Consider the following 22,158-nt stretch of genomic DNA (forward strand, 5'->3'; position numbering starts at 1 on the left):
CAAGACCGGGGTTAAAATAAAAACATGAGAAATACCAATTACAGATGTGGTGAGTTTGAAATCCAGAGAACGAATGCATAATATCAAACTCCAAAGATTTAAGTTCTAACACCCACCAGCAGAAGTCCAATAATATTCTTTGAGTTCCCAGAATAGACAGGAACTCGACTATGTCCACGAGCAAGAACTTTCCCCATTGCTTCCCTGAGGGGGAAGAATGAAAATATAATTAGACATACTCGAGACTTACAATCTACAACTTTTGCTGAATTTACAAAATAACAAGATAATAGAAAGATAATAAGAATAAATGCCTAGTAGAGACGACTGCTTGAAAATAACAATGGTTGACAGGTTATCTTTCTGAAAGTTAATTGAAATCGTGAAAAGTTTCTTAGTAGGAGGGTTGGCTTCTAATTCTAATCATTTAGTACACTCCTTATTTAAGATGATGTTAAATGTTCCCTCCAAAGGACGTTGGCAGCATAACATACATGTGATTCTTACAGGAACCAATGGGACAGTTAATTGAGAAGGCGAAACACTAATTTTTCAGGACCAAAGCTTACCAGTCCAATTTTGAATTGACATCTAAGGAGAAGGTAGATTCGATAGGCGTCATAGCCTCCTCAGCAGTCTGTTAATATATGAGAAGAAAAATAAATAGGTTAAATTTGATTTCCCATTGCACGATATCTTTTAAGATTTATATCACTTAAGAGCAAGAATGAAATAGAAAAAGAATATACAAAGCGAGCTTCTAAAATATTATGTTCATGCTGAAGACTATCAACGGTCCAATATCATGAGTTTTAGCTACACGATGAAGTAGCTACTAATTGTTCTACTCTAATTAAGGGTAAACTTCACAATGTCAGATTAAATTAGAAACGGATAATAGTAAACATCTCAGTGGTCAATCCTATTCATTTTTTATGCATTGAAGGGCTAATATTCTAGAAATCACAAAAACCAGAAAACCACAACAGTTGAGCATCCAAAAGAAAGGCAGTTTCATTATGATGCGTACCTTTTCAGTTAAATCGAGGGCTCCACTAATTATCGTTGTCTCATCGTGTGTAAGCTCACCACCCTTGCCCTCCTATATGCGACATTAACAGAAGGCAACTTTCAAAAATAGAAAATCAAGAATAGTATTACCATTTTAGTTTCCTTACACAATCAAATGGTTTTACCAAGTCACATATTGATTCTGAATTATTCACTTTACCTCCTGGCTGTGGATGGAGACAAGGGCTTTTAACTGAGCTCGCCTAAATAATGCTTCATTATGCCCAAGAACACAGTCCAAGATCTGCAACACTTAAATTTCTTAGTGTCAACACATAGATGCCAAATCAAACAGCATCACCAATCATTTGCTATTTACATGACAAGGTGCAGAATGATATAAAAGAGAATTTTCAACTTCTAGTTAATTTACAATTCTATTTTTTATTTGTTTCCTTTATCCAGGCCTTTTTCATATGCGTGAAAGAAAAGAAAACTGATATAAATTCAAGCTTAATTACCTAAGAACTTGTTTTATACAAATACATAAACCTACGAGGAGAAATACGATTATACGTACAAATTCCTACAGGAAGATCAAATTGCATGAACATGCAAAGCTAGTACTATCTAAAGTGAGGAACATGCCAGAGCAAGCAGAAGCATTAAGTGATAAAAACTCCTTCATACGTACAATTAACTGAATAGCCATGGCATTAGAAAAGTAACATCTGAAGCAGGTGTGATACCAAATTTTATGCAAATATGAACTATCAGCCAGAGACTATACCTTGCCAATTGGAAAAGCAATTGGATAGCAAACAAACATTAAAATTCTCACAAGCCACACAAAGTTCGAGCCAACAGCAAGTCCGTATCTAGTGCATATTGCTTGGGGAATAACCTGGAGGATCAAAATAAATGGTCAAATCAATTCCAATTCAAGAAATCACGTGTGAGTATAAATTTCAAAACTAAGTGCTAGGTTACAACATACCTCCCCGAAAAACAGGACAAAAGTCACAGAGAGAATTATAGCAACATATTGATTGAAAAGTTTATCCAAATATAAGGGAAGAGCCTGCAGAGCAACAAATACCAAAGTTAACAGCTGACATTGCATGTTCAAACTTTAAATGCTTAATGAGACGCTCATATCGAATCTACAAACATGATATCGTAACACATTCAACCTTTTAGCTTTCAATTAAATACATTCGGCATTGAATCACATCGACATTCTTGAACTAGATTAAATTAATTTCTTGCAAAACCAAATCCGATCCGAAAACAAATGCATGGAGAACGAAAACCGCTCCAAATCATAACAATGGAGTGCCACTTACCTCCATAGCAGCCGCATTACACAGAAGCAAAGTGACGAGCAGCTGGTGCTGCTTCTGAACCACCGGCAATATAATAGCTGAAACAAAAAACACAAAGTTTTCAGATACCTACGAAAAATTGGCGATTTGCGTGCGAAACGAAACCGAAATACAAGAATCGGCGAGAACCGAGATGGATGCGGACGAACCTGCTTGTTTCTTCTCGGTCGGGGAGCCGCTGCGCTGCAGAATCTCGAGGTCGACGAGGCCGAGGGACATGAGGCCGAGGGTTAGGCCGGACATTATACCGGCGAAGATGACAAAGAAACAGGAGAGGCCGGCGTAAATGAACCACCAGGCGGATCCGAAAGGGATGGCGCCAATCTCTGATGCGAGGCCCGAGTTCCGAGTCAGCATCCGAGTCATCATGATCGCATTTATCGGATGCATCGCTGCTGCTGCTGCTGCTTCTTCTTCTTGTTGATCGTGGGAGTCTCTGTGTGTCTCTGTGCGTCTTTTAGAACGATAGAATCTGAGTGTGTGCCCGAGAGGAGAGGTTGTTGGTACTTTATGAGAAATTTTTAATTGTCACGCAACATAGATGATACACGTGTTTAAATAGAAATGATAAGGAATTTTATTTTTTAAATTATTAATATTTTAGTACATATATTTTATTATTTTTATAATGACATATAATATATCATTATGCGTATCTATTACACTTGGTACTTTATAGGAGTGAACGCGTGGTGGAATCATACGAGGATATTGATTTGCTAGAATCCGTGATCCGGAACAGAACAGGTTTTCTGTACCTTTTTAGTACAAAGGTTTTATGAGCTTCTTTTTTATTTACCACCTTTTAACCCTGTTACCTTTTTAACTCCTCTTTATACAAGTGAGCTTTTGAAGAAAAACAAATAAATATTAGAAAATTGAAAATGTGTGTGGAGGAAAAATAGGGGATCAAATCTTCTGTCTCAAATAAGTGCGACATTTATGTGCTCTTAATAATTATTTGACACATATTAAATTTATTAAAACAAACTTAAGAAATTTAAGATAATAAATACATGTCAGTCACCTATCCGGGCCATAGAGAGGCTATGCTTATTTTGGATGTAGAAGATTTGGTCTCAAAAAATAGCATGTGGAAAAGTTACCAATCAATTGTTATTCGTAATTTTAAAAAGTTAATGTGCATGTTAAACATGTAAAACTAATATATATATATATACATATTGCTTAAGGGGAGGGATCCCCATTTTTTCAAAAAAATGGAGACACGCTCCCCACCGTTAGATTGGTTTTAATAAAATTGTGTGGTTGAAATTAAAACATAAGCCACACAATCTTAATCACACAATTTCATTAAAGTTAAATCCAATGGTAGGGAGCGTGTCTCCATTTTTTTAGAAAAATAGGAATCCCTCCCCTTAAGCAATTTGTGTGTGTATATATATATAAGCAAGGAGAGCAGAATAACTTTTTTACATTGTAAATAAAAGTAGCATGTTTTTTTTTATGTACATATCTAAAAACACAATAAGTGACATTATTATTTCACCCAAATTATGATAAGTAAATCTTTTATTTATTAATACATCCTATTAAAAATGGGGCATGTTGATCTTGTCGTATAACCAGGGACAAAGTTATAAATTTAACTAAGAGGGGCACCTTAAAAAATTCGAGCTCCTTTTTTGGACAAATAAAGCTACTTCTTTTACAAATGCTGAAAAAATTAGTTACAAAATGCCTAATTTTATTACTCTATTGTTTAATTTTGTCTTTAATTGTTGTATTGACAATCAAATGCTCATTTGTACTAACTAACCAAATACATGCAACTCAATAAGGTTTAGACATTAGTGCATGAGAAATATATAGGAATGAAGTAGGGGCATTTAAAAACTAAAAGAGGATTTTCATTATTTTAATATGATTAATTGAATAATTTGTAAAGCAAAAAAAATGAGAATGATTAATTGAATAATTTGTAATGCAAACAAAATAGGATGAGAGGGGGCATGTGCCCCTACTGAGCCTTACCTCCCTTCGTCCATGCGTATAACATTAACATGTAAAGTATAATTTGTAATGCAAACAAAATAGGATGAGAGGGGGCATGTGCCCCTACTGAGCCTTACCTCCCTTCGTCCATGCGTATAACATTAACATGTAAAGTAATAAATCACATAACTTGTATTCTCTGACACCTATAAAAATTTATCCAATAGCATCTCCCTTTTTATTTATTTTGTTTGGAATGAAAAAAAGGAGAGAGGAATGTTGTGTCATGAGCTTCATAAGTGTTCACAATTAATTGTTACCAATCACTTATGTTTGGAGGGAGAAAAAAACACTTCACCATATAAGAATAAGAAAGGAAAAGTATAAGAATAGTTATGGTGGTTAGATTCTTTTTTTTTTTTTTTTTAACATAGTACGTTCTGAGTTTAAACTTCATTTTAATTTAAATTAAAGTAGTAATATCGCAAAAATGAGTACTCTTCAACGGATTAAACTATTTGGGATTCACCTAACAATTTATGGTTAGCAAAACCGCAGAGAATTGAAGTTTATCAATTGTTGGGTGATGACAAAGATTTGGACACGTACATGGTACATGTTAGTTTCTTAAATGTTTACTAGCATATGGGCACACACAAAGTGTGTGTGAAAATTTTTTATTTTTGTTTTCGAAATAGAAGAAGAGAATAAGAAGTGATAGAGAATGTGGGAGTGAGAAGTTTTTTTTTTTTTTTTTTCATTAGAGATATGTTAGGATTACATGTAGGTGAGGCTTTGAAAAAAAACAGTAAAATTTGGTTGTGTGAAATTACATTTCTTCTCTGTATTACTTATTCATGTTCTGTTTTAATTAGAGGGTTAAATTGGTAATTTCATAGAACTTTGATTGACAATGAGTGTTTTATTAATTAGTAGAGATAACAAGAACACGTCGAACACCTAAACTACCCACCTTTCTAATCTCATATAACTTTCACATCCAATTAGCAGCCATGTACATATGCAAATCCTAAGGAGTAAGCACTCCCATATGTTTATTTTCCTCTTAATTGTAACCATTTTCTGCATGCATGTCTCATCGTGCATGTAATTTGTTTGGACCGAAATTGGGCATAGGGTCCAGTCACAGACCAGTCTTTTGAAATAGCCTCACTTCTTGGTGAGAATTTAATCTGGACATAAAGGAAAAATAATCGTTCCAAAATTTGAAAGTACTTTTGGCGTGGCAAGTTTGGGCGGCAAGACCACCCTTGTTCACACGATATAAATAAAATTTTGCAGGCAGATTTTGTAGGAAAAATCACTTTTCAGTGGCAAAACTCGTAAATTCAAGCGGATTAAAACTCAGGTATCCAAGTGAGGACTCATCGTTTGCCAATAATCACATTAGTCACTTGTATGAAAGGAAATGTATCAAGCCAAAGAGGCTTATTTCGCAAGAAAGAAAGCTCCTATAAAGGTAGCAGGAGAATTAGAGAAATGAACACTTAACTGAAACAACCAGAAAGACTTCTAAAAACTTTGCAACTTTTCATACACTCCTTTTGTAGTTTAAACACTTCCTTTATAGTTTTAGCTATGCTACTTTCCGTTTGTACCTTGTAATTGCAAAGAGCTTGCCCGACATGCCTCTAAGTTTGTTTGAATAGGCTAAAACTTTTTCCGATCATTTGTATTTGTCATTTACTTTCAAGCTATTGTCTTTCCACCCAATTTATTGCCATTTTAATTAACACTTTACGAACCTGCAAACTTTTTACCTTTAATTCTTGCTTATTATCTTCTTTGTTTTACTTTCTGTCTTACTCTTTCATAAATGATTGTAAGCTGATTTGGATCACTGCTGATCAGTTTGTGATTGTGTTTTTGGCATTTAACATAAAAGAAATTTAAAGTCCGTGTCTTCAAGGCATAGAAAAGAACTTATTATGGATTCAACTTCTCCATTAACAATCTTTTGATTAAGAGGCTCAGTGAACTTGTGGCACAAGCAAATGATCTAGAAAACATCTAAATTCCATCTACAATATGTTGTGGTCAACAGTGGCACACCTAACATTTTATTAACTTTGTAAAATGGCCTAAGAGCCTAATAAAGGCTTCACTAAGGTACATTTCAAAATTAACAGGAGAGTCCATCACCAATGCATGGGAATCTGTGCGAGATTCTTACAAACCGAACATAATTTAATTCATGTAGACACGCACATGGTACTGTTCGGGCCAGATCTGTCCCTCGCATAACTCCCTTTGTCTTTCCTGTCGGGGCAAGGTTTGTTGCTTATTCTTCTGCAATATACGTTTATTGTTAGTTTGCATGGTGCCTTTGTGGGGCCTTTATTAGGCCTTAAGACTCACAATCAAAACTAACATGGATCTGAACATGCCATTGTTCTTTTTGTCTAACAGATTGTTTACTTGATTGTTCAATTAATCGATTTCTTGCGCTGCAAGTCACTTTAACTTCTTGTATTTTTGGGATTGTTCATAGATGGGTTAAGTCTGCATTGAGTTCTTTTCTTGCCTTTTGATCAAGGACTTTCATTTATAACATCATTCGTTCGTTCACAAAGAAGTTCAAGGTCATTTACATTAATTCCCTAATTATTAGCTTAGAAGGATGTCAAGGAAACAAGAGCAATTAGTTTAATAGGATTAATCATAACTAAAACTTGAATAGAATTAGTTAAAAATGACATGAGGCTTAAATTAAAGATACAGAAATAACAGATCTATTGTACATAAATACAAATAAAGGAGATTCAGGCAAGATTACAACATTATTGGGCAAGGTTCGTCTTCTTGCAGACACCTCTCATTGTGTTTGACAGTGATTGCAATCTTGGAAAAGTAAATATAAATATAAACAAGGTTTACTAAAGGGATTCGATACTACAACAAAGGAAATGGTAACAAAGCTTCTAAAACTAGACAAAAGAGAACTTTATATGGTAGATCTACCATTCGAAAGGGACAAGGGATGAACAAACTAGAGCTTTTTTTTGTTTTTGTTGTTGATTGAATTGAGAGTTGCTTGATTGATTGGTTGAGAGAACGTTTTTTCCCATGCCCTTCATGGCTTTTGTAGACTTTTCTAGCCTGATTGTCCAAGCCTTCCCTTTTGGTAATGGCTTCTAGAGCACGGTGAGTCATTATCAACTTTTGTTAATTACCTACCCATGCCACGGAAAAGTACTTTTTATTGAGGGTGAGCTATCCTTTGTCACTTGTCATTTCTTACATAGGCTAAGCCTATTCGTTGTAAAAAATGATTTTAAATTCCTCCTAGGCTGCAAACTGTCCAAGCCCAACCCCTTTCTGTTTTTTGCATTCCTAGGCTTTCAATTGTACTAAGCCCAACATTAAATATCCACCCAAACAGTGCCCTATTTTGTCACATCCCGACCCGGGCCCCACCACATCCCGATCTTGACTCTGCCTTAGCACGATATTGTCCGTTTTGGGCCCCGACCACGCCCTCACAGTTTTGTTTTTAGGAACTCACACAAGAACTTCCCAGTGGGTCACCTATCATGGGATTGCTCTCGTACGAACTCACTTAACTTTAGAGTTCTAATGGAACTCGAAGCCAGTGAGCTCCCAAAAGACCTCATGCAAGGTAGTAATGAGAATATACATATAAGGCATAAATGATCCACTCCCTTGGCCGATATAGAATGTTACAATCCACCCACCTTAGGGGCCCGACATCCTCGTTGGCACACATCCGACCAGGGATTGACTCTGATACCAAATTGTCACATCCGGCTTGGGCCCCCACCACATCCCGGGCTCGACTCCACCTTAGCACGATATTGTCCGCTTTAGGCCCCAACCACGCACTCACGATTTTGTTTTTAGGAACTCACATGAGAACTTCCCAATAGGTCACCCATCATGGGATTGCTCTCGTGCGAACTCGCTTAACTTTGAAGTTCCGATGGAACCCAAAGTCAATGAGCTCCTAAAATGCCTCGTGCTAGGTAAAGATGGGAATATACATATAAGGCATAAATGATCCACTCCCCTGGGCGATGTGGGATGTTACACATTTAATCATTATTAATTCTGCTAATCAAGACCTTGATAATGATTAAAATTAAATGCATGTTGCAATTGGGTATTAGCGCCTTTTATCTTAGTCGTTTTAACTAAACCTTTGCACTAACCCATGATTTCCAACGTTAACTACGTGCCCATTATATAACTTCCACTTTACTTTTTTTGGCCATTACCTTCAACAAGCTTAATTCTCATAACAACCAAATTTTCTTGTTTTTTCAATCTCTCTCTAACTCAATATCTAGCCATTTTCTTTATCTTTTTTTTAATCCAACAATGGCTCCCAAATCACGCTTTGCATGCGAGTCTGGAGAATGTATTGTCACTTTTCACTGTCATCTCAACAACCTTCACCACCATCAGGCTAGTCTCAACCTCCCAATCTTCTTTCTTGAAGATGAGGCCCACTCATTGGGACTTACCTGGACCACTAAAGTTCTTGTTACTGTGGAAAGCAACATGCCTGCCAAGGAATGGTTCGCCCGTTGTCCTTATGAAGCTGGGGCGGGCATTTCTGCTGCCAAATGGTTGAGTTTCAAGATAGGTTTTCCTTTCATGGCCGATGCAACTTCGTCAAAGTGGGTGAACGAGATAGATCCCATCTGGAAGGGGAAATGGATGGCAAATGGTATTTATGAGCTAATCATGATGCCCAAGATCACCATCCCCATCAAGCATGAGTTTCTATCAACTGCTCTTATTTTCTTTAACAATGAGACCAACATTTTTTACTTCAGAACGGGCCCAAAGACCCCAACTGTTCTTGACCTGGCTCAGGTATTCAGGCTTAAGCTGTCAGGAAAATGCGTAGACATTACTCATGACTGGTCATCCCCTTCTCAACCAGCTGCTGGAAGTTCTGAAGCCTCCTAAGACATTGTGAGCTTGAAGTATGATTCCACAAACTTCAAAAGTTATGGGATTTCCTTTGCAGGTTTTATCCGTTTTGCCAAGAAAAATTTTTACCCGCCATCCTCTTCTGCTGACAAAGCCCAAGAACACATGTATTTCCTCATCTATTGGTTGAACAAACATGTGTTCCGCAACAAGTCCAATAGAGTAAAGCTAGAGATGTGGCCATATAGCCCTTTATCCTTGCCCTCCTCTATCATCTGCTCTATGAGATAACCAAGGGATATCCCTTCGAGACTAATCTCAACGGAGCAACCTGGATAGTCCAGAATTGGCTCCAGTGGTACTTCCCTGAATTTCGGGCTCTAAACCTGAAATTGCCTGAGGGGGTAGCTTATGCATGAATTCTAGTAGAGGCTCCAGCTAATGGTAGGTTCGGTTCCGTTCGGTTCGATTTTTCTTCAGTTTTTATCGCTTCGATTTTTTTCGATTTTGATTTTTATCTGTTCGGTTTCGGCCCGATTCGATTTTTTTCATGAGTTTTTTTTTTCTTTTAAATCTGGAGCTTGAAGCCTTGAGCATCCTTGGTGAGAAATCAACCTGCAAGTTGAACAACAGATAAATCCACATTTTAAAAGAGCAAATATATACATTTCGTAGTAGGATGTTAGATAGGAGAATCATTGATCCCATTGCAACAAGCTTGTCAAAATTGTAAAAACTAACTAACTAACAACAAAAATAATGTAAATACCTACTTGAATCTTTGATAAACAAAACAGCATGCCCATTAACCAATTGGGTTGGAAAGCATAAAGATGGATTTGATGCCTTGGGATATGAAATCAAAGTTGGAGTCGATCCAGGCTTCGACCTAGTCCATGGAGACAACTTTGACATCAGGAAATGAGCAGAGCCCAACCAAGCTCGGGCCATGGTCTTCCATTCTTGGGAGGACTGCTCACTCAGAATCTTACAAGCTGCCGCAGGTTTCTAAGGTGGGATTTCTGGGTTTTGGTTGTGTTTTTGGTTAGAGGGAGGTAGAGAGAGAGAGAGAGAGGGAAAGAGAGAAGAGGATGATGAAAGATGGGAATTAGGTACGAAGCAGCTAGGGTTCTGTGGATGGCTGCTGCATGGAACGAGAGATAGAAGAGGGGAATGAAAAATAGAAAAGATATGGCTGCCTAGGGTTTTGTCAATCACTAATAGCACAAAAGACTATAGATTTCAATTTTATAAATAACTTAGTCATACATCCATAGCAAAACAAAACCCGCTGCCAACTTGGTTTCAGTGAAACTTTCTCAAGTTGGAGTGCATGGGTTTGAACCCTCATGGCTCTAGAATTTCGAAGTTTTTTTAATGATTTTTATAATTAAAATATTATAAAAATATAATTAAATATATATTTTGGTTCAGTTTGGTTCGGTTCGGTTTTTGAACCTCAAAAATCGAAACCGAACCAGCCATATTCGGTTCGGTTCGATTTTTTTTCGGTTCGATTTTTTTCGGCCCCGGCCCAATTTTTGGTCCAGTTTTTTTTGGTTTTTGGTTTTTTGAACCCACCCCTAGCTCCAGCTACCAACCACTTAGCTTTCTCTTGCCTCTACTTTTTCAAAATTTGCAAAACTAGAACCGACTTGGAGTAGGGTGCCTCTGTGCTTAGGAGGTATCTTTAGTTTTCAAACAATCTTTTCCAAGACTCATTCGAGGCAGATGCTAGCTGATTCTGTAAGAAAAAGTTCATGAGCTGCATCCAACAAAGAGATTTAGCTTGGGGAGTAATGAATGACCGAGCAGGCTATGAACGCAGGTTAGAGGTCTACCATCCAAACTTGTGTGGTAGACAAATGGGATTCAAGCAGGCTATCCCAGTTTCTTTCTTTGATTCGCTTCAGTGTCGAACTTCTTATCCTCCTCAATCCCTTTCTAAGGCCACATTTCGGGCAAGCAGGTGCAGCCTAGAAGTGATGAACCACCCTTAACTTTGAATGTACTGCTCTATTTACAACTTGGTGGGAAGCCAAATAGTCTAACAAATCTAGCGATGACATTATAAAATCTCATGACAGGCTATTTGGGCAAGTTTTCTTCAAGTTTGTTGTTAAAAAGGAAGAATTTGAGAGTTGGAAGGAGCCTATCAACGAGAAAAACCAACTTATGTTAATAAGTAACTCATCTTTCTACTCCATTCCTTTGATTATATGATCTTTATCAATGCTAATCTTATTTTCTTCATTTTACAACTCAAAGCAACCCTAACGAAACAGTCATCGGGCAAGAAGAAGAAAAGGCTGATGATGCTCTGATTTTACAAGAAGCCACCATTGAAGCTACTAGACAAGGGGCAGGGCCGAGCCAAACTCTTGGAGAAGCTGAAAACATCTATAAGATGTTTAGTGAATCTGAGATAGAGGCTGAACCTGAGGTAGAAACTAGAACATCTCGTTGGGCTAATCCCAAGGTGGTTGAGTCATCTAATTCAGAGCTCGAGAAGAGGTCTAAAGATAGGCATGATGCTCCTGCCCCCAAAGCTACTCCAACCAAGAAAATAACAAGGTCACAGACTTCTCAAAATGCGTAATCTCTTGTTGCTCTTCCAGCTGAAGTGGGCAAGAAGAAACATAAGTCTACCAGTAAGCACCCAATCCTTAAATTTTCCCACTCTGCTCACTTCTCATAGATATCATACTCATTACATTTTTCCTTATGATTAAGACTGCTGCTAGTAAAAAGCTTGACTCTTCTCCCAAAGAAATGAAGGCCAGTGAGGAGGGGCATCAAAGTGACAAGGAAGTTCTGTCCAAGATTTTGGAGGAACTAAAGGTAGTCACTATTTGAACACTTAATATCTATTTCCTCTTCAATTTTTAACCCTCATATACTAACTCCAATTAGTTTTTTTTTTTAAAGCAAGCTTCCAAGGCAGAAGGAATCTCCCAGGAAAAACTCTCTTCACCTCCATCCCGACCTGTACATGTTTCTCCTCTTCGGGTCAAGCCTTCAAAGGTACTTTCTTTTTCTCAAAACTTGTCACTTTTTAAATTCTTAAGTTCCTCCAACCATAACAGTGAATCTCACTTCTCAATTTAACCCTGTAACTGGATAGTTTTTTCATTTTGTAGAAGATGATAGCACCTCTGTAATTTTCTTCTTTTAAGTGCTTTTCATTTTAAGATCCTTTTTTTTTTTTTTTGACCTGGTGCTTTAAACTTTGTCTCTGTCTGTCTTCACCTCTTCCAAAAGCTGCCAAGTTTCCTACACCAGCTGTTAACGAACCAATAGTCCCTGAGATACCAGTCGTCTCCGAGGTGACTAGTCCTAGAGCTTCCCCTGCTCTATCCCCATCAAACTAACCATCCCTTCCAAAAGCAACTACATTAGAAAACCTTCCAACCATGGCTTAAGGCTCAACTAAGGTATACTTAACTCGACAACTTGTCCCCATTCTCTCATTATTTTTTTTTTTAATTTCAGCTTAAAGTTAGCTCTTTAACTTATTCCTTTTGCATCTAATAGGTATCTGGCAAGGGTTTGGGCATTCTTAGCCCGCTATGAGTAAAGTGGTTCCTCTTCGACCTCCTCAAGCTACTGGAGCTTCAGGGATTCCCATCCCTAGGCCTAGGAAGGTGGCTGCTACTAGATCTTATTTCTTCTCTGCTACTGCTGATGATATTGCCACTACTGCTGCTGTTTCAAATGGTGTTGGCGTCATGCCCCCTCCGTTGGCTTATCTCCCAGCCATAGCCTTATTAACCGAACTAGTTAAAGAGTTCGGGCAAATCAAGACTAAGTTGAGATCCCCAATGTGCCATTCTAAGTCTCAACACATTCAAGATCAACGCAAGATTTTTAAAGAATGGATGCAGAGGGACTTTTCTGCCTCATTCAGTCTTAAGGCATTTTAAGATGCTGAGAAAGCTCTAACTGAGTCCAAGCAAATGACCAAGGTGCAATATGAGTCATTCTTCTCATTCTTTGAGAATCTGAGGGCTTTGAGGGATCAGCATCTTAGGGCTAAGAGGCAGGCCAATCGGGTGAGGTGCTACAAAGATAAGCATGCTCGGACTTCCACTAACATTCAACAACTTGTAAAATAGAGGTCAGCCATGGAAGATATGATCGTGGTGGTGGCAAGAGAAATTCAAAAATTGGAGGAACAATTTTCTGCTTTGAAGGCTGAGCAAATGACCCTCTCTAACAAACTTTACAAGAAAATAGAGGAGGCGAAGAAAGTGAACCAGAAGATGGAAGAATTCGAAGCTCAGCTAGCCAATAACAACATAGCTCTAGAAGAGCCAAGTCTCATCTTCACCATAATTCTAGAATAGTTGCTCTAGCCAAGGATGTAAATCTGTGAAACAAATCTTAGCTTCTGTATTTTCACAATCATTAAATAAAAAGACATTCCATTGTTCTGCTACTTTATTTACTTATTTATAATTGCTTGTCATTTTACCCAAAAGCAATTATTATTTTTTTAAATATGCAAGGAATCTCTGGAAAACCACTATAAGTGTCAAACTTCATCAATATAACAGCCTCTAACATCCCAAAGAGTTGGGTGATACTTCTTCAAGAACTTAACATTGATTGGATGTTTTTGTGGATCTCCTTATAGATATGCCAAGTAATATGCCCTCTTGTCTAAGACTTTGATAATCATAAAGTGGTCTTCCCAAGTAGGACTCCACTTTCCAAATCCTTTAACTTGTGCTCCTAATGGTAGAACTGTTTTCCACACCAACTCTCCCTCTTCAAAAGACTTCAATTTTACCCTTTTATTATAAGCTCAGGCAACAGCCCTTTTTCCTTCTTGAATCTTGTTCAGGGCCTCATTGCGGGCAACATCCAAATCTTCTATCCCTTGACACATGGCCTGTATAAACTTATCACCGTGTATATCAATTTGGTTATGTATTCTCAAAAAGCTTACATTGATTTCCATAGAAAGCAATGCATCTTGCCCGAATGTTAATGCATAAGGAGTAGTTCCTCCTGCACTTTTTGAAGTTTTGTGAGCCCAAAGAGTATCTTCCAATTTCTCATGCCATTTCTCTAGGCTATCTGCAACCATTTTCTTAGTGATATTGATTAAAATTTTATTGCTAGCCTCTGCTTAACCATTAGACTAGGGGTAATATAGGCTGGATTGGATCATCTTTAACTTGAACTTCTTTCACAAACTCTTCTACATCTTTCAAAACAAATGATAGTCATCTGTCTATGACAATGACTTCGGGCACCCCATATCTATGTAGGATCTTGGTCTTAATAAATCTCTTGATAATAGTTGGATTGATAGTTTTTATAGCTGAAACTCCCACCCATTTGGTAAAGTAATCAGTTGCCACAATTATAAAGGTGTGCCCTTTACTGGAAACTGGATATATTTGCCCAATGAAATCCATAGCCCATCATCTAAAAGCCCATGACTTCACAACCAAATTCAAATGCATTGATGGGGTATATTGTAAAGGACCATGTCTTTGGCATTCTTCACATCCTCTAGCATAAACTTTACAATCTTTATCCATATTTGGCTAAAAATAACCATATCTTCTTAGCAACCATCTCATTTTTATTCCTGCCTGGTGAGCTCCACAAATTCCCTTATGTATCTCAGCCATCACTCTCATTGACTCTTCTAGACCCAAGCATTTAACATAAGCTCATATGGGGTTTTTCTCAGCAGAATTCCTTCCCACATAACAAACTTAGTTGTCTGTTGTCTGGTTTTCTTGCAAGTAGGGAGAGAATGATTTCCTAAATACTGAATGATGGGTGACCTCCAATCTTCAATCTTAGGCTCTTCTGTCATTATATCCAAACTGAATCCTCCCTCAAAGATCGAATGAAGGCTTCTTGATTTATCTTCACTTTTATTTCGAGTGCTTCTCTCTAGTCATGTGCTTCGAAGGCTTGTTGTGCCATCTCATTTGCAGCCAAATTCAACTCCCTAGGAATATGATTAATTGTGACTTCACTTTCCCGATATGCCAATAATTGAGTAAAAGCCATGTAATACCCTGCCATTGTGATATGTTTGCACTTGTATTCTCCATTTAATTGATTAATCACCAACTTTGAATCTCCAACGACCTCTAATTCTTCTGGTTTTAATTGTATCATAATCTTTAAGCTAATGATTAATGCTTCGTATTATGCTCTGTTGTTGGTGATAACTTCATAATCCAAGAAAAATGAATAACAATGGTGAGCACCTTGTGGAATGACAATGACTATCCCTGCGCCTGCAGCCTGTTATGCGCATGATCCATCAAAATATAGCTTCCATGGAGTGATCCAGAGACTAGATAGCCTTTTTATCTTTTGTTAGACCCAAACCTCTTTGCCCGAGCTTCCTTCTATTAGTGGAAGCCATATACTTGCAACTTCCAAAGTACCAGGAATATTAATCAACTCTTCTTTTAGTTCTTAGTGTTCTGTCAAAAAGTCTGCAATTGCTTGCCCATTCACAACCCTTTGAGGCACATATTGGAAACTGAACTCTGATAATGTCAGAATCCATTTCCCAAATCTCCTAATCAACATAGGTTTGGACATGTATTTGATCACATTAGTCTTAGCAATTATGTGAGTATGGCAAGGCATCATGTAATGTCTCAACTTGCTAGCAATGAAATACAAAGTTAAACATAGCTTTTCAACAGGGGGTGTATCTTGTTTCTACCTTAGTAAGGATTCTACTGAGATAGTACACTGCTTGTTATTTCCCTCCTTCATTATTTTGAGACAATAAACTCCCTATAGACTTCTCGGATGCTGAAATGTAAAGCTTTAAAGGTTTCCTTGTAATACCCTGAAAATTTTAATTATATAAATTAACTATTTATGTTTATGAATATGTGAAGGAAATAGGAAAATCAATCAATAAATGGTTAAGGAAATTTCAATGGGAAAATGTGAAAAATATGTTCTTGGATTTGAATATTAAAATAAGTATTTTGTAGTCGTATTCATAATTACGACGTATTTATAATTACGGTGGATATTTGTATCGATAAGTTAAAAAGACAAAAATGCCCTAGTTGGCTTAACGTAATTATACGAGGACGTATTTTATCCTAATATATTTTATCGTATTTATTGATATATTTGGATAGAGCTTGACCTCATAAGCATGTAAGCACAAACCGTTTATGAAACGGAATTATAACAAGAGTTATTAACGTTTAAAGTTAGGGATATTTTTGTAAATTTAATCTTCACTCTAGAAGGCTCCAGAAAATCTGGAGCAATGGGTTGTGCCACTTGTCTGGCTAGGATGAAAGGAAATAAAGAGAAAAGAGAAAGATGAATGGCTAAGATGATAAGGAGAGAAGAGAAATGAGAGAAAAGGGTGGGAGACTGCCCAATCAGAGGGGAGAAAAGGAGGGAAATGAGAGAAAGAGCAAATGAGAAGGAAAAGAAACTGGGTCTCTTGACCCGTACGACCCGACCGACGGAGGCCATGAATCTTGGTGGTTTCCCAGTCAATTTCCGGTAAATTGAAGCCCTTCACCACCTGGAAAACATTTCCAATTCTTCCCTTTACCAATTTCATCCAAGAATTGATGGAATTTGGCTCGGGTACACAAAGAACCACACCAGTGGGTGCGATGGTTCCACGGCAACAATCTGTCATTTTTTAAGGTAATACATCCAATCACCAACATCAATAAGCTTCCCCTAACCTCATGAACAAATCCCAAACAAGTTTGGGGGCGGCGGAGCACCGGAGGTGACGGATCAAAGTCACCCATTTCTAGGGTTTCCGGCGGGTTCAAGGGAAATTGAAGCTTTTCCCGGCCAAATTGGCCATAGCCACAGGTATAAGACTTATTCCACTCATCGAGAACTACATTTCTATAAAATTTGGTAATTTTTGGAGATAATTGAATTTTCTGGCGAGTCGGGACGGCATGTGTGGCGGCGCGTTGCCAGTAAGCCGATGCCGTCTTTTTATACTAATTTCGATATTCTAAATCCATATTTAATATGCATTTGGTGTGATTCCGTTGTTTGAACCTAGTTAGTGATTGTTAGTCACTTGAATGTTTTTCGGAAATGAGTTTGAAAGTGGAAATGTGAACTACAAAAGGCTTGATCCCTCTCAAGGGTACGTAGGCAGTCTAACAGGGTTAGATGCAACCTTACTAATCGATAATTAATTCTTTAGTTGAAAATTTTGACCTAAGAGAGTAAAATATGATAATTTGAAAATATAATCATATATGTGGATAAAAGAATTATGGTTATAGATCATGTGTGGGATTAAGGAATTTAATTAAAGAGTCGGGATCAATGGTAGTTAAATAAACAAGTGTTTAGAAGCCTATCACCAATATTATTTTCCGAAATAAATATTTCGGGGCGGGGCGTTACATTCCTCATCTGGGGAGGCATGAGCACCTGAGGGGATACCATGTAGGCTTTTACTTTATCAAAGGCTTCTTGATGTTGAGGGCCCCACTCAAACTTGTCTTGATTCTTTAGCCTTAGCAAATAAGATAGGGGTTGGATCTTGCTCACCATGTTAGCAATGAATCCCCTCAAGAAATTAATCTTTCCCAGAAATCTTTGCAATTATACTTTGTTGGTAGGTGCATATGACTCTATTATGGCTTTGGCTTTATTCTTGTCCACTTCCAAGTCTCTTTGATGAACTAAGAACCCTAAAAAGTTGCCTAATCTGACTCTAAAGGCACATTTTCAATTTGTGGGTTCTCATTCTTAGTAAAGCTTGTCTAAGATCCTCTAAGTATTGCTCCTCAGTTTTAGACTTCACCACAATGTCATCAATGTATACCTCCATGCTATGCCAGACAAGGTCATGAAAGATAGCATTCATTGCCCTTTGATATGTAGCACCATCATTTTTCAACACAAATGGCATCACAACATATTCCTAAGCCCCTACGTGTCTAAGACACATGAATGCCATCTTATGTATGTCCTCTTTAGCCATTTTTATCTGATTATATCCAGCATTTTCATCCATGAAAGATAACACTTTGTGTTTTGCGACTACATCAATGGATAGGTCAACCATGGGTATAGGGTATTCGTCTTTAGGCGTTGCTTCATTAATTTTTCTATAATCCACGCAACATCAAATGGCATTAGTTAAAACTTTCAATACATGTACAATGTTTGACAACCATTCTACATACTTTGCAGGTTTAATAAAGCCTATTTTCACAAGTTTCTCAATCTCTTCTTTAACCTTCTCTTCTATCTTGACATCCTTCTTAGGGTTTGTTTCATCAGCTTGTACCTTCTTTTATAGGATTCTATGTTCTACTAACTCAGAGTCTAATCATGGCATCTCAGTATAATGCCACGTAAAACAATCTTTGAACTCATGCAAAAGATCAACTATTATAAGTTCTAGTAAGCTATTAAGTTGTATTGGCCTTAAATCCTCCTCATTCCCCAAATTAATGATTTCTAAGGGGTATTGGACTTCTGGTGTTGGCTTGTCGGGCTCTGTAGACAAAAACTCCATCGTCATTGGGGCTTCGGGCATATTATCAGGCCAATCTAGGTCATATATACATTATACCATGTGTACAGCAATTCCTATACACTCTTCAAAAAAAATTTCCTTCTTAACTATCTTTTGTGCCAGAACTTCCTTCCTCCCACTCTGCCATTAGGGTTGTAAAAGTTGGCTTCAGCAATATTGGCAGTGGGGAAAAATGGTAATGATTATGCCTCCACTATTTCCCAGAACCCTTGCCCGACAATAGTTAGCTCATGGTAAACAACAATTTGTTGATGTAGCGTAAATGGTATGGACAAGCTTTGGTGTATCCAATCTCTTCCCAATAAAGCCCTATAAGTGGAATTATTGTATACTACAAAAAATGTCATCATGATCTTCTTGGACCCCATATCCACTTCTAAAGACACTATACCATGTGTTTTAGTAATAGCCCCCAAAAAACTAGACACAGTGAGGACTATTGGGATAAAGTCTTCTTCACTTCTGGCAAGCCTCTTTATCTGCTTAAGTGGTAACACATTGACTGTTGCCTCTCTATCTATCAATATTCTTTTGAAATGAACCCTTTCCAAGTAAGTTGTCACATAAATGGGTTTTAAATGGTTTGCCGATGACAAATTTGGCTTTCTAAACACTATTTCATCAGTATAGATTCTTTCGAGCATCTTTTGCAAAGGGTCGGGCAAGATGACAACCTTCGGCTCTTCTTTGCTAGTCTTTTCAAGGTTCACAATGGCCATCATTGGTTCTTATGACATATAATCTTCTTGCATGACGATTGGTTTATCTGGTTCAACACAAAACATAGAGGACAATACATAAGTCATGTTAACATGAAAGTTGCAAGGTCCAGGTGCTCCCTCTTTCTTATCTCCAATTTGGCATAGAAACTGATCCATCCAAGCTTGGGCTTCTTAGTTTAACATTAACTCGGGTGCTTCCTCTTCTTCCACTGTGTTGAAATCAAGTAGCTATTTGGGAGTCCCAAAATGAATACTCTCCAGTGGTGGTGGAGGTACCCTTCTTTCAGAGATATGATTCCAAAACAAATAGGCTCTGGGTTCCAACCTGGTGTAGGTATCATAACCATAATTTTTTGCATTCTTCTTAATACCATGTATTTCCCTAGGGTGATGTATCTGAGGAACATGTTCTCCTCCTCCCACAATCTTGTTGTTAGCCTTCTCCATCTCCTTTCTATTTCTCCAGCTCGGCTGCCTTTCACTACCCTAAACAAACTTTTCAATCTTAACATTCACAGAGCTTTATGAGACAATATGGATTTGTAATGAATTCATATGTGCTTTGTGCTATCTCTGCACCCTTCTTATCATATATGCCCCCACTTCTCTCGCATGTCTTCCATAATTTCCTACTACATACCATTTTCAGCCAAGTCGAGCTGAATTTACTTTTGTGACTAGTGGCTTTGGGCTCATGTTCCTTTATGTGACTGGTGGAGGACTTTTTGTTCTTTTCTCTCCTTCCTTTTAGCTAATTCTTAGTCAATAATGGTACCTGGTGCTGGCACCTCTAACTCACATTCGCATTGGCACTTACTATGCAATATTATTCCCTTGATCACAGTTGCTTGAGGCCTATCGAGCAACCTCCTACTACCTTTCGTAGGTCTATTTGTACCTCTCATTTCTCATCTTATATTCATGGTAGCTTTCCCTTTTATCCTTTCTACCCAATTAAGGTTTATCATATTAATTAGGGTTTTAGGAAATGAATCTGTGTCAATCATCATGTTGGCCTGAGACTTTTCTAGCAATAAGGGTTTAGTTATCTTCTTGGTACAGTCTCTAAACCCTATAGCAATAACTTCCTCTTGACTATCAAGTTTTAGATACAGTCTTTGAACTGCACACAATTAGTGATAGAGTGTTTGAAAGTATAATGAATCTTGCAATACTTTTTTCCCCTTAATTCTTCAGGCTTAGGCATCTTCTTGGTAATGTCAGGCAAGATGACTCGGGCCTTCACCATCTCTTCATAGATGTCAACAGCCTTGGTTAAGTTGAAAGAATATGATTAATATTTTGATGGATTGATAACAACAAATCCCCCATCATTCATCACGATCTTCTAATCTTTAATTGGTTGAACTAAATGTTTCACTGTCAAAGGCTTGAAATGATTAGTCATCTCTGCAGCACACAGCTCTATTCCTTCACCCAAGCCATCATTACTTTCCCCTTTTTCCATACCTTCAAACTTTACTTGATGTATTAGCGCTTTATTTTTATAAAATGGGGGTGTTTTAAAGGAATGCTTCACTTGCTGTTCTTTTATTAGCAACTTCTCATACTTAGTAATTGCAATCACTAACTCTTGAAGCTAATTAAATTGTACATCATGAAATTTCTTCCTCATAGGCAACCTTAAAGCCTTTTGTGCAATTGTTATAAGTTAAGCATGATTGATAAAGAACTGTCACCTCATCCTGGTCCTCCTGAATCTCATTATGAAGTCCCTTGTAGACTCATGTTCATACAGCTTTACTTCTACAAAATCATTGATGGTCATTTCTGGCTCTACTCTATAAAATTGTTTGTGAAAAGCCATCTCCATCTGCCCTTAATTAGCAATGGAATTAGGAAGCAACAAAGAATACCATTAGGAAGCCAATCCTACCAAAGTGTTCCTGAACAACCTTAATTTGCAGTTGGGGTTGTCTTCAAAAGCCATAAATACTTTAAGAATTTGAAAATGTGATCTCTAAAAGACACATTGCAATTTTCCCCACTGAAGGTTGGAAAAACAGGCATCTTGAAATTAATAGGGATCCATATATGCTGAATAAGGCTTCTGGTAGGTGATTTTGAACATTGGGCAGGCTTGAGGTTGAGCATTTTGTATCTCCATTCTCCTTAGCTTTGCTAGCTCATTCCTAAGTTGCTGATTGGCCACATTATTCTTTGGGAAAAGGAATTTCCCCACTTTAGGCCATAATATATGCCCGAGAAAGTTTCTTTCATTGCATCAAGCTACCTCCAATTAGCTTATCCTCCCTTATTAACAAATGGTGACGGTCAATAGGGTGGAGGGTTCTTTCCATCAACGGGCAAGCTTCTAGTACTAGGGCCCTCACATGGATTGGGCATGCCAAGTTTTATCACATCTAGCCTTCATAGCTTATTGACCTCTAATAATAGTGACAAGGGGTCTGGCAAGCGCAACTCTTATGGCTCGTCTCTGACTTCTATTTGGTTGCTAGTTCCTATTTGTTCATTCATCTTCCCTTTATCTTCTTTCTTCCCCAACAAAGGAAACTGGGGAAGAAAAGGTTCCTTCTCTAGATCCAACACTGGACCTCCAAGGTTGGCAGCTTCCTCCCCTAGTGAAGAGTATTCC

General features: G+C 37.7%; 1 protein-coding gene and 1 pseudogene across 11 annotated transcripts in view; one reads left to right on the forward strand and one right to left on the reverse strand.

Moving 5' to 3' along the window:
* The window catches only part of LOC126608481 (DUF21 domain-containing protein At4g14240-like), a 48,217-nt gene extending 45,319 nt beyond the window's left edge, over positions 1-2,898 (reverse strand). For 6 of the 11 annotated variants that reach the window (XM_050276389.1, XM_050276386.1, XM_050276391.1 and 3 more), the window contains exons 1-8: positions 2,546-2,898; positions 2,358-2,434; positions 2,009-2,092; positions 1,802-1,915; positions 1,232-1,315; positions 1,031-1,102; positions 570-637; positions 117-204 (exon numbers count right to left, since the gene is read on the reverse strand). In XM_050276389.1, coding sequence (XP_050132346.1) covers positions 117-204; positions 570-637; positions 1,031-1,102; positions 1,232-1,315; positions 1,802-1,915; positions 2,009-2,092; positions 2,358-2,434; positions 2,546-2,786 — 828 coding nt within the window. In that variant the 5' untranslated portion in view covers positions 2,787-2,898. The remainder of the gene's footprint in view (positions 1-116; positions 205-569; positions 638-1,030; positions 1,103-1,231; positions 1,316-1,801; positions 1,916-2,008; positions 2,093-2,357; positions 2,435-2,545) is intronic. The other 5 variants (XR_007617883.1, XR_007617882.1, XM_050276388.1 and 2 more) reach the window with 2 other exon arrangements.
* Positions 2,899-13,000: 10,102 nt separating this feature from the next.
* On the forward strand, positions 13,001-13,618 carry LOC126609142 (uncharacterized; annotated as a pseudogene).
* Positions 13,619-22,158: the final 8,540 nt, after the last annotated feature.

The sequence above is a fragment of the Malus sylvestris genome, chromosome 16 (assembly GCF_916048215.2).
Source record: "Malus sylvestris chromosome 16, drMalSylv7.2, whole genome shotgun sequence".
Lineage (NCBI taxonomy): Eukaryota > Viridiplantae > Streptophyta > Magnoliopsida > Rosales > Rosaceae > Malus > Malus sylvestris.